The 14473-nt window shown below is 32.4% G+C and overlaps 1 protein-coding gene across 1 annotated transcript; it reads left to right on the forward strand.

The window, feature by feature from the left end:
* The first annotated feature begins 12893 nt into the window (after positions 1 to 12893).
* On the forward strand, positions 12894 to 14111 carry LOC120204231 (aquaporin TIP2-1-like). The gene is made up of 3 exons (XM_039204351.1): positions 12894 to 13086; positions 13176 to 13426; positions 13537 to 14111. The coding sequence occupies exons 1-3, from the start codon at positions 12960 to 12962 to the stop codon at positions 13903 to 13905; spliced, it is 747 nt and encodes a 248-aa protein (XP_039060282.1). The 5' UTR covers positions 12894 to 12959; the 3' UTR covers positions 13906 to 14111.
* Positions 14112 to 14473: the final 362 nt, after the last annotated feature.

Genomic DNA, 14473 nt, shown 5'->3' on the forward strand with positions numbered 1-14473 from the left:
CCGATAGAAACTAGATTGGAGGACATTTGTAGCATCCTCATCCCACCAAAGTTCCCTCCACATGGGGATGTATGACAATGAAAAATAATCTCGTGTGTTCTTCTTCGGGGACTCGCCTCTGTATTATTTGGTCACCATATTGTTTAAATAAGAATGGTTCATCTCAAAAATAGCAGTGTACATAATGTCTAAACTTTTTTGGCCATGGCTAGATAAATCTGGAGGCATAATACCACTAACAAGAAAGTTAACTATATCACCATACCATGGCACTACCACGAAAAATAAAATTTTCTCGTTAAAGAATTCATCCTTAATTTCTTTCACGTCAGGGAAATGTTTTTTTCTCTAGCCTAGACAAGTGATCTGCTACTTGGTTCTCGGTACCATTCTTATTTTTCACCTCTAAATCAAATTCTTGCAGCAATAGTATTCATCTAATAAGCCTAGGCTCGGCATCCTTTTTATTCACTAGGTATTTAATGGATGAGTGATCAGTGTGAACAATGACCTTAGTGCCTATAAGGTATGCCCTAAATTTATCAAAAGCAAATACTACGGTAAGTAATTCTTTTTCAATGGTGGTATAATTAAGTTGTACATCATTTAGGGTATAGATGGCATAATAAATAACATGAAATATTTTAATTTTTCCTTTCCCGAGCATTGCCCCTACAGTGTAGTTACTTGCATCACATATCAACTCGAACGGGGAGTCCCAATCAGGTGGAAAAATAATTGGTGCCGAAGTAAGTTTTTTCTTAAGGTCCGTGAATACATTGTGACATTTCTCATTGAACATGAACGGCTGATTTTGCTATAACAGAAGACATGATGGCTTTGAAATCTTTGAAAAATCCTTTATGAAACACCTGTAAAATCCTCGATGCCCTAAAAAACTTCTTATGCCCTTCACATTGGTGGATAGAGGCATATTCTCAACTACTTCCACCTTGGCTTTATCAACCTTTATGCCCTGACAAGAATTTTTGTGTCCTAACACAATTCCTTATGTCACCACAAAATGAATTTTTCCCAGTTTAGTACAAGGTTGGACTCCTCACATCGCTTCAACACTTTAGATAAATTACTGAGGCATCGGTCAAATTCATCGCCTGAGATGGAAAAATCATCCATGAATATTTCTAAGAAGTCCTTTACCATGAGAAAATGGCTACCATGTACCTCTGAAAAGTTGTCGAGGCATTACATAGTCCAAACGACATCCTCCTAAAGGCATAGGTGTCATATGGGAAGGTGAAGGTGGTCTTCTCTTGATCTTCTAGTGCTATGGTGATCTGATTATACCCAAAATATCCGTCAAGAAAATAGTAAAATGACTTGCCTGTTAACTGATCAAGCATTTGATCGATGAATGGAAAGGAAAATGGTATTTCTTTGTCGCCTTGTTGAGCCTTCTATAATCCATACAAATTAGTCATCCTGTGACGGTTTGTGTAGTCAAAAGCTCATCATTCTCGTTCTTTACCACGGTCACGCAGCCCTTCTTCGGCACGCATTAAATTGGACTAACCCAAGAGTTATCGAATATGGGATAGATCACCCTATCATCGAGCTATTTAATTATTTCCTTCATCACTAGTTTTTTCATTATTAGATTAAGTACCCTTTGGGGTTCCACAGAATTGTTATGGCAATCATCTAAATGGATCTTGTATATGCAAATGATACAGTTGATTCCCATCAAGTCTGCCATATTCCACCCGAGATTTTTTTTGGGTTGTGATAAAACATTCAAAAACTACCCTCTTGCTCGGGGGTTAGACTAACAGAAATTATAACTGGTAAAATATCATCACTACCTAGATAAGCATATTTAAAATATAATGGCAAAGGTTTAAATTCTAAGGTAGGTGCATGCTGCTGCGAAGAATTTTGAGGAATAAATTCATTAAAGATAAGGGGTTCAAATCTCATACCTAGTCTACATTGAAGTAATCTAGATTGTTCTTCCTCCAATGAATAATCCTCGGACTTGCATTTTCTTTATCTTCAACAAATCTTTCATTTGCCTCAATCGAAAAAAAAATTGCCTAGGTAAATATTTTTGTATGCCTCATTCTAAAAAAATTCACTTGGGCCAAAATTATTATGTCCCTCTGACTGCAAAATATAGTCGTGGCAAAAATATTTACACTCCTCCTCCTGAGAATTATTATCTTGGAACAGAGTATCATACTCCTCTAGATGTAAAAATTTGTTGTGGAAAAAGATATTTGTCCCCTCTTCCTTATTTGACTCCATGTCTCCAGTGCAATGGCATTCTTCATAATCAACAACATATTTAAGAGTGTTGAAGATATTGATAGTGACGCTTTGATCATCGACCATAATCATGAACTCTCGCTTATCACAATCTATTAGAATGCGCCCTATATATAAGAAGGGATGCCTAAGAATAATAGGTGCATTTTTGTCGATCTCACAATCTAAAATAAGGAAATCTAATGGAAAGAATGATTACATCTTCAATTCTTCCCTCGGGATGAACATGTGATCGATCATCCATTTACAAAATCATGGTGGTTGGTCTAGCATTACCCATTCCAAGTTTCAAAAATATAGACTTGGGCATCAACTTTACACTTGACCCTAAGTCGCAAAGGGCTCTCCCAACATAGTTGTCACCGATGGAACATGGTATAACAAGGTTGCCAGGATCTTTTTGCATGGGCGAAAGTTTACTCAATGTCGAACAATATTCTATCATTGTGGCATCATTTTTTATTCTTTCCACATTTCTCTTTTTCGTGACAATGTCCTCAAGAATTTAGAGTATGAAGGCATATGATCAATGGGTTCGAGCAGTGGAATATTGATATACAGCTGGTCAAGGAAATCAACAAACTTTCTGAACTGGATATCATCATTATACTTCTTCAACCATTGAGGGAAAGGCGATGAGGTCTGACTTCATCTACCGCATGTGGGGGTGAGACCTTTGCCTTTGCAATAAATTTCTCACCATAAATATGATGACTTGTTGAACCCTTGTCTTTTTCTTTCCCTCAAGGCAAATTTTCTTGTTTAGCATGTTCCCCCAAACTATCTTCCAGATTCATTTGGGTTCTACTCCTTAGCGTGAGTACACTGTATTGCTCCTTTCTATGAGGCTTACTTTAATATCACTAGGGAGACTTCCTTGCAGAAGAGAATGTAGTGCGGTGGCAATTTGGCCCACTTTATTCTCTAACGCTCTCAATAATGAACTATGGCATTGTAATAGTGTTGCTTGGTTTTATAACAAAACACCTTGATTCTTGATTATCGATGAGTGTTCATATATCAAGATCTTTGTTGAAACCATGAAATCTTTTTTGTTGAGGCCATAAATTCTTGTAGTGAAGCTTCGAGGGAGTTAGAATTTGAGGAAGATGCATAACCCTTGTTATTATTTTTCCAATGCATCAGTGGATGCTAAAAGCTTGAATGTTCAAAAATATTTTGGTTGTGGTCTATTAATGTTGCATGCATAGTTTTTGTTGTTCGCTTGATTACCCCAAGAAAAATTTGGGTGTTGTCGCCATCCAGGATTGTATGTATTAGAGTAGGGGTTGTTTTTAAAATTGCCCACGAAATTGATGGACTCATGTTTTTCTAGGCATTCACTCTTATGATGGTTGTCGTGACAAAGAATAAATGTTGAGCTAGTTGCCTTAACTTTTTTCACCTCGCCAGAACACTGCAATTTTTCAACATATTTGTTATAGCATAAAGTTGGGCAGAAACTGAATCCTTACCGTTAAGTTTATATACCCCAGACACTTTTTTGCCGGTTCCAAGCCTTGTAGATGAGAATTGATAATCGTTGTTGGTTATCCTATCGATGATATCAAAGGCTTCCTCGGGTGATTTGTCAAGCAGAGTGTCATTTACCGAGCCATCCAACATCATGCGATTAGGTGCATTGACGCCATTATAGAACATGACGACTTGGGTCCAATCGTGGAATCTATGATTTATGCACTTGCAAAGCAAACTTTTATATATGTCCCATTACTCATACATAGATTCATCATTACCTTGGTGAAAACTTGCAATGTCATTGCAGAGCTGGGTGTTCCTATTGTGCAGGTTATATTAAAGCATAAATTTTTGCATAAGTAAGCCCAAGATTCCATTGAACCATATGGGACTCCACTAAGCCAAACTCTCGCTCGGTCGTGCAAAGAGTAAGGGAATAATTTTAGTTTCAGCACATCCTCGTGCACAACTTGTTGCCTAAATGAGTCACACACTTCAAGGAAAGCACGTACATACTGTCTAGCATCCTCATTAGGCAAGCCTCCAAATTGACCGATAGAATTGAGCATGTTGAACATCACCGGTTTGAGTTCAAAGTGGGTTGTCTGTATTTCGGTGCAACAATTCTAGGGTTGAGATCATCGAGAATAGGATTTAAGTGATCTTGTATCGCTCGTGGTCTTGCAGTATTTTGGGGAATATTATTCGATGCGATGTTGGGATATGTCTGATCTTTTATAGGGTTATCATCTTGAAACTACATTCGATTCATGTAGCCTCTGGCACGTTGAATGTGTTTCCTTTGTCTAAACAATCACTCGATCTCATGTTCGAATGGTACTAATGGTCCGTCAGCAGATCTCCTGGTTATGCAATGACATAAAACTAGAAATGAAAATAAGAAAAGACAAACACATAAAACTAACTAAAAATGACCAGAAAATAAAAGTTGTTATGATATAAATTATCAAAATCCCTCCAGTTGTTAATCCCTGGCAACGGCGACAAAACTTGATCGCGTGTAAATGTGTATATTGTGCCATGCAAATATGTGCAGGTATACACAATCGATGCAAGTAATATTGTAGTGAATGAGTTATCATCTCCACATGAATTGGTGGGAATTTTTTATGTTTGCTACAGCTAGAACTAAGTGTCGCTAATTAGTCATAAGATTATTGTCTGAAAAGAAAAAACAAGTAGTATCAAATGATATGAACATATGGAAAAGCATTGTCGAGGTGAGAAAAATTGTAAAGTAAAGTGAGAAAAAAGTATGATCAAGGCAATAAAAATATGCAAAGTAAACAAATAAAAGTTGTAAAGGAAAATGAAAATGTTTAGTTTAATATAATATGAAAAATCTCACACAATTAGACTTCTAACAGAGCACTTGAGTTGGATTTGCTACAATGAGAATTTATTCTATGTCTAGGATGATTTAGTATGCTATACATAAGTTGCCCAAAAGGATTTACTAGAGTGTTCCTAGAACTTTTGTTACGACAATACTACTCAGCGTGAACTACAGCCCTTGGTTTGTCAAACTGGCGGTAATACCCCTCAGCGTAAACTGTAGCTTTTAGTCTATCTTACTCAAGTATTTACCCTTTTTAATTCAATGAAACCCTCTCCTTATCTCCAAGGTAGATTAAAAAGTCACCATCCCGGATTAGTTCCCTTATTCACTTAGATCTAACCTAACTTTCTCAATATTAGGTATCAACTCCTAGAAAAATGGCAATCTCTCAAAAGCTCTTACAGTGACTTGGATTTTTTTGTGTAGGCACCAGGCAATCTCTCAAAAACTCTTACAGTGTCAAGAAAAAATATTAAAATAGTGAACAAAATAACACTTAGCATAAACAAACTTAATTATTCATTATAAATCGAATAAAATATCATCCAAGCATCAACCAACACCAAATAAAATAGTTTATGGTGTGGTAAATATCATCCCAAAACTTAATCTTTAAGTACAAGCCCTTAATTGATATGGAAATAAAGAACAAAAGGAAGAAAAACTCCCAAAATAGAGCTATGCCATGACATTAGACCACAACCATGAATGCTCTAGCGGCCAGCCTCTCTCGAGAGCCTGGCCACCGCTCCGGCGAAGCCCGGCTATGGAGGGCACCAACGGTCGAGTGGGGACGGTAGAAAAAGTGAATTGTTGCAACCGCTTACTCTAAACCTCTTTTTAGGGTATATTTTTCTCTTTATTTTCTCTTCTTTTTTAAGAGGTATAATGGGATATTTATAGTAGGAACTTCTAGGGTTTAATGCTCTTGGAAATTCACTAAATACCCTCGGTTTCATACCCATTATGTGAATAAAATGACAGCTGGCAATGGTCTTAAATTCCTTAATGAGGGTATGATTGATCTATTAATTTTCTAATAAAAAATAAAAAAAATTAAATTATTAATAATGAATAATTAATTTACTACATCAAAAATCAAACCTTAATTACTCAACCCAAAAATCTTGTGAGCTTAACGAGCAACAAGCTTTTTTTAATGAGCACCAGCCAAGTAAAATTTTAATGAGCTTCACGAGTAACGAATCAATTCGAGCAACTTTTTTTAACGAGCAACAATTTTTTTAACGAGCACGAGTCAAACATTATCTAACTTGCAATTAACTCGTTCGATAAACACCCCTAATAGGATAATATGAGTTATTGTACCCTAGTTTAAAAAAGGGATGTGAAGATTTATTGGGAGGGGTCCATAGAATTTTGCATTTAGCAGGCAAGGCCCCATTTGTTTGGACAGTGAGCAGGGCGTTGTAGGAATATCTTCCCTGGTTCCATGGCCCAACAACTGCCTTAATTATCACTAATTCTCAATCATCAAAGTATAGCATGCGATAATATTAAACATAAAAGAAATTCAAATATTCATTTTTAAAATTTATATGATATTAGAATTCATTAAGTGGCTTCAGTGGTTAAAGAGAGTATTATTTTTCTTGAGGTTTTGGTTTATAGCTGTTACTTTTGTAAAGTGTGTATATGTTGTTAATGTTTAAAAAAATTATGAATAAATACTACATTGTAATCACCTCAGATTATTAAAAAAAGATTTCTTATGATATTAATGGTTAGATTTATGTAAATATGAAATACTTTAAATACGATTAAAATATAGGGTAAACTACACATTTAATACCTAAACTATCAATTTTGATCCGTTTAAGTACCTAAACTTTCAATTTTTAAAAATTACACCTAACGTTTAGTTATTGTTTCATTTTAGTACCACATCGTTAAACTTTTACATGTGACACTTTTTTATGAGTAAATTACATCATTCATCACTTAACAATCTTCTCACTCCTATTTTGGACATTAAAGTTAAAAATTTTCAATTTAACTACTCAATTTTTAAATTGCTCATGTTTTAATCACTCTAATTTATTCTATTAATAATATTTTGTGACATGATATTTTTATTATTTTATTAATATATAATTAAAAATAAAAAAATTAAATTTGAAAGTTAGAGTGATTAAATTAGGAGTTATTTGAAAGTTAAGTAATTATATTAAAAAAATTAAACTTCAATGACCAAAATAGAAGTGAAAAGATAGTTGAGTGATGAATGATGTAATTTACCCATTAAAAATGCCAAGTTGTAATTGTTCCACTAAGTTTTTAAGAGCGGAGTACTAAAATGAAATAAACACTAAATGTTAGGCATGATTTTGAAATTTGTTTTTGAAAGTTTAAATACTAAAACGGACCAAAATTGATAGTTTAGATACTAAATGTGTTGTTTACCCTAAAATATAATAGAGTATATAAAGATGAGACAGATGTATAAAATACTAGTGGACATCACTTAATAATGAAAAAAAAGTAAACTCTGGTTGGCAGAGCTACATTATTTGGAGTTGTTGTGGGATCACCCAAATTCCTAAAAACATACAGATGTGTCTTTGGATGGGAGCATTGAAATGTACACAAATGGTGTTCGATTATAGAGTGATTCTTTGTTGAGTGTCTGACTATTAAAAGTTACAAAATGTTCATTGACTATTCATATGTTTCCTTTTCCATTAAAAATTGACTGTAGTTTAACATAAATCACTCAAGAAATTATCACCTAAAAAAGAAGTGGAGAATTGAAATGAGGATTGGGATTTTTAAAATAGAAGAAAAAAAGAGGAGAGAATTGGACTTAGGATAAACCTCACTCATTTTTCAATAATTTATCATGTTAGAAATAATACTATTGTAAAACATATCGTTAGTACTGATTGAATAATTAAATTGAATTAATAAAAAATAATTCGCAAGTTAAATGTGTCGTAAAAGAATCATTGTATTAGAAATAAAAGCACCTTAATAGTGTAATTGTCAAAATGGATGTCATCTCTTGAGGTTAACAAAATTCTTCAAATATTATATAGCTGAATTTTGAAGTGGACGACTGTAACATCCTCAATCCGATTTAGATGAAAACCATATCAGAAGAGAACATAAATCATATTCACAAAAAACACACATTGAACATGCTTTGACATAAATCATCTTTATAGTTTATACCAAGGATTATCATCAATTATTAATCATTTTCAGGGTGTTATCTTGACTAAGGACCAATTTGAAACTTTTTAAAATATAGGAACTAAAGCATAATTATTCAAAAATTAAGGTATTATCTTATAAATCATTTTAAATTCAATTGTTTATTACCAATTATCCAATTGAGTCATTAATCAAGCTAATGTACTCCTAAAAGTTCTTGGAGATCATTTTACTACTTATAACATCAGTAGGAAGCAAACGATAAAGTTCAATCATAACATTCAAACTCATATATTAACACACATTTGACATCACACTACTGGTCATAAAGGCTTATCATTCACTATTAACTCGTTTCATAGCTATATCACAAATGTAGATCAAATTGAAATTTTATAAAAGTTTAGAGACCTAAATGTAATTCTTAATAATTTAATGAAATTAACTTTTTATCAACCGAAAATCCATTAGGAATGTTAGAAATTACTTATAATCTTAATTCATATTATTTTACTATTTAATGATCATAACAAATCTTAAACATACAATTAGGACTAATTTGAATAAATTATCAATTTAAAATTTTCAGTATCGACACTATTTGTAAAGTACCGATACCTAAACCCTAGTAACGATACCCTTCAACATTGAGCCTTAATTCAATATTAATACTAAGGATCGATATCGATATCAGTATAGACAATATCAATACTCATGCTAGGTATCAATATCAATTTAATATTTGACGTTTGAATATTAATCTATGGTGTCGATTCTTCCAGTATAATATTGATACCAAATGCATTATTTTATTAATTTTACCTAGTAAATATGTTCAATCACTCACCAACACACTGTATCTCACAAGCAATATAAACCATGTTTAGAAACCTTCCAAAACCACTTCATATTTCTTATCTTATTGAAAACACGCACACACTGCTCAAACCCATAACCTCTAAGACAATCAACATTCCCTTTTACCACATACATAGTTTCACCCATTCATACATCAATCTTATAAATCTAAAACATTCATCATCATATGAACTTAAGCTTATGTAGTATCATCCATTCTTATATAAACTACATTTAACTCCAGTAAGCATTCACCATATATGTCATATTTTAACATGTTATTAAATTGTATAAAATATGTGACATTAAGCAATCATTTAAATATCATCTCATTTCCTAATCAATCTTTATCCAAAAATTCAATTTCTATAATCATTATCTTTACTATTCACTTCAACGATAACATTTTTGTCCTCTCGATTTCAAGTTAATTAAAGACCCTCGTAGACTCTCCACAATTCCGCGTCAAGTACATAACAGAGGCCAATAGCTCTTGTGAAACCCACAATCCAGTGTCCATAGTCATCCCTTATTACTCCCCCACAAACTGCTGAACCCGTATTCGACCGACGAGCCCCGTCCGTGTTTATTTTGCACCATCCGTATGGAGGTGGTTGCCATGAGATTTGGCGATTTGCCCGAGCTCGTTGCTGGTCCATCCGACCATCATTATTTTCTATCGCCTGCTGTGCTTATGCTTGGAGCCGAAGAGTCTCGTTCAAAATATTGTTTGTTTTTCGGAACTCTGAATTAAAAATCAATCTATTGTGTCTATTCCAAAGAATCTATTACGAATTTTATTAAATTCGAATTTCACAGTTATTAAATATTATTTTTAAAAACAATAATATAAATTAATTTGTGTGATATGATAAACTAAAAGATAAATATTATTTTTTTAGTGCTGATTTTATATTACAGAACTTTTTGCTATATCAATAAAAGAATAATTATGGAATTTAATTGGGAGAATGGGACATGATCTAAACTTTAGGGGTGTCATTTCTATCCAACCACCAACATAATGGGGTTATCAACAATAAAAAATCTTGATTTATGTAAAATTTTTATTTTATTATTTTAAATTTTTAATTCTTTTTTAAAGGATTAAATTTTTTAATAATTTATTTTATATTATTTTAAAAAAATTAGATAAAAATTAAATATAATAATTTGAATGTTTTGTTTTCTTAATAAAAATGTAATCAATTTAATATTTTCAACATGATCCACTTATCATATTCAACCACTTTTTGTTGATTTTTTGTATTTAGAGAAAGTTCAAGAAAATTACCAATTCAATTAGAAAATTAAAATGTTGAAAATTTTATTTCTTAATAAAATAAAACTTAATAATTGATCAAATATATTATTTAATTTATGAATTTATGGTATACATTTTTTCTTAGTTGATTTCAAATAATGTGATTTACCCTCTATTCCTATAAAAACTTTTAATATAAATATATGATCATCTTAGGAATGTACTGTTATATATATATATATATATATATATATATATATATATCAAAATTATTTCAATTATTTCTTATTTTAGAACTTAAAGATATTTAATATTTAAATGAATAGGTATATATATTTTTATCTGTTAATTAATTAATCCAGATTGACTACTGTAGAAAACTATTATGCGGTGACCGTTTGAAATTAATTTTCTCCATTCATAACGCAATGATTCAAACTCCTGACCTTATTTAAGGAATACAATGTCTCATCTTACTAAACTAATTGATTATCGGTTAATATTTTTTATATAAGTCACTAATTTTATTAAAAATACAAAATATTTAAATTACAATGAATATTTACAACCACAACCGTAAATTAACAAAAAAAAACCTAGAACAAAAGGTAGATACTAACAGATCTGATCGTATCGACAAATAAACCACAAAAGATGATAAAACTATTGAAAGACCACCGACAAACCACAAATTAGAATCGAGCGAAGTAAAAATACTATCCACGAACGTAAATCGTGTATCCAAATTCAATCCGAGTGTCCAAAGCAGGGAAGATCGGCATGATAATAAAAAGCGTCATCTTGATCAGTCGTGATGATGTTAAATTCAACCCTAAAAAAATGATAAACGAAAACAATAGTCAAACAACCAAAACGTTTCATAAAGACATAAAAAATGTGTTATAAAGACAGAAGATAAATGTCTTAAAAACATAATTATCAAAAATAAAAAACAAGGAAAAAATAAAAATATGTTATAATAAAAAAAACAATGAATATCGGCTGCAGCCACTAATCACAAAGATTATCGGTTAATAATTAAACATATATGATTCAATATCCTCTTATATGTTACATTTCTGGTAATATTTATGGAGTTAAATTTAATTGACTGAAAATGTATGATATATAAAAATAATGCAAGTATAATATTTGAGATTAGAATTCTTAATTAACGTTATCCACTGTCTTGAAAGGACAAAATGAATAAAAAATAATGGAGTTCAAATCCCACCTTTTATGGCTTAAACATGCAATTAAAATAAAGGGTGGATACTTGATGCAGATACATAAATGAATTACATAAAAGATATAAGATATATTATTAAAAAAATTAATCTTAAAATTTTAAAATAATATATTATTATCTAATTATATGATAATACATAAAATTAATCCTAAATTAAAAGAGTAAAGTGAACTCATCAAATAATTTAATAATTAAAAGAAATATTATTCTCCTTTAATATCTTAAGTACGAACAAATATATATATATATAAAGGCGTGTGTTATGAGAAAAGTTTTCACAAGTAAACCAAGAAAGGGGCCAGAAAGTTGCTTAAGATTCCAGTAAAATCAGGCAAATAATGCGGGCGAAATAATTAATTATCAAAATAAAACACCCTCAAATTTATTTTGAGATATATTTTATTTGTTATAGTGTATGTGAAATTTATCATGTGAAGATGATGAGTTTTATAAAATAAATTAAAAACTAAACTCATCATATAAAATGGATCAAATTTATATAAAACGCGTCACTTTCATATGATAAAACTCTTCATTTACACATGACGAATTTCACGTATATTATAACAAATGGTTTACATCCTAAAATTATTCTCGATTACTTTATTTTTTAAAATTCTTTTTCGTCTGCATTATTGACCTGATTTTACCTAAGATTCCTCCTATCCATCTTAATTCATAATTCAAATGAAAAAAAAAACACTCACCAAATTTTTTTTATGTATGATATCTTCAATGTGAATAAACAGTAAGTGAATGTTGTCCACACAATTTTGATTTCATTTTTCATTTGAAACATGGTCGGTGCACTATGTGGCCCAAACCTCATCACCTCTTTCCCATTTCCATTATTATTTTTCTTTATCATAATTTCTTCACACATTCAAACAAAACACAAAAAGGAAAAGAAAGGAGAGGTTGGGTCACATCTCACATGGACGAATAAATTATTTCCTTCTCGACAATTCTATTTAACCCTGTGTTAATGACAGCTAGGATGCATATGAATATAATATTATTTGAATACGATTAGAATAAATTCGAATTTAATTCGATTAATTCGTACAATCATCTTATCTTGAATAAAGATAATGGTAAATTTTGGATAACTATTTCGAGAAAAAGTGAAGGTAGCCCATAATAACATAAAATTATGGAACCCTTTGATAGTATTTATATGTGATCAAACAATAGGGTTTGAGTGTTGTATGAAGTTGAGCTGTTTTCTTTCTATTTCCTTCTCTACAAAGAGCCTATAGTACTCTTTTAGCTCTCTTTTTCATTCAAACATGACTGGAATCGCCTTCGGTCGTTTCGATGATTCGTTCAATTTAGGCTCCATAAAGGCCTATCTTGCCGAGTTCATCTCGACTTTGGTCTTCGTTTTCGCCGGCGTTGGCTCCGCCATTGCTTACAGTTAAAACCCTACCTCCCCATGTACAATAGCACTAACTAAACATAGATGATGTTGCTTTTGTTGAAACGCTTTCTTTGTTTTGGTGCAGACAAGGTGACAACAGATGCAGACCTAGATCCTGATGGTCTAGTCGCCATTGCTGTTTGCCATGGATTTGCTCTCTTTGTTGCAGTAGCCATTGGTGCCAACATCTCCGGTGGCCATGTCAACCCCGCCGTCACATTCGGGTTAGCTCTCGGTGGCCAAATCACCATCCTCACCGGCATCTTTTACTGGATTGCACAACTCCTTGGATCCATTGTTGCTTGCTTCTTACTCAAGGCAGTTACGGGTGGCTTGGTAAGCCTAAATAACAACAGTGACAACATCCTCGTCATTAAAAATCGAACTATATACTCGAATCCGAGTAACCTAGGCTGATGTTTCGAGTACATTGGTTTTTATTGCAGGCAATTCCAACCCACGGTGTCGGAGCCGGAGTCGGGGCGATTCAAGGAGTGGTGATGGAGATCATCATAACATTTGCATTAGTGTACACAGTGTATGCAACTGCAGCAGACCCAAAGAAGGGTTCACTAGGCACCATTGCACCTATTGCCATTGGCTTCATTGTTGGAGCCAACATCTTGGCTGCCGGTCCATTCTCTGGTGGGTCAATGAACCCAGCTCGCTCGTTCGGACCTGCAGTGGCTAGTGGCGACTTCAGCGGCATTTGGATCTACTGGGTCGGACCACTCATCGGCGGTGGCTTGGCTGGACTCATCTATGGAAATGTGTTCATGCACTCCGAACATGCACCATTGTCCAATGACTTTTAAGTTCAATCTAAATGACAATTTTAATTTGGTTTGATCTTTGAATCCATTGGATATTGTAATAAAAAAGAAAAAATGGCTGATGTTGCTGTTCTTCCTTTTTTTAGCTTTCTTTTATGTTTTGTTCTTTTGGTAATTGTTTGAAAAGCTTGTTGTGCCAATCGTTGCTGTTGTGGAAATGGATGAGGTTGGTGATTTGAAGCCACTTTTTATTATACTTGTTTTTTTTTTACCTTAGCATTTTAAGGTTTTGATTTGGCTAAACCAACCAATTCATATGTACATATGATGTCTTAGCGGGTAACTCTCCACATTGAGATTTTCTGTATATATAATAACTCGAATTAAAAACCTTACTAAAATAATATCAATATGCATAACATTTGAACCAATTGATTTTATTATACTTGTTTATGGTCTACTCTTGTGCAATAATTGGACCAAACATATCGCTGTCATCAATCAACCACAAAAGAAAGAATCGAATGAAAAAGAAATTAAACAAAAAAAAATATAGTGATAATGATATAATTCAGATTTATTTTCACTCATAAATACATTCGTACCACAA

Source organism: Hibiscus syriacus, unplaced genomic scaffold (assembly GCF_006381635.1).
Source record: "Hibiscus syriacus cultivar Baekdansim isolate YM2019G1 unplaced genomic scaffold, ASM638163v2 tig00000340_pilon, whole genome shotgun sequence".
Lineage (NCBI taxonomy): Eukaryota > Viridiplantae > Streptophyta > Magnoliopsida > Malvales > Malvaceae > Hibiscus > Hibiscus syriacus.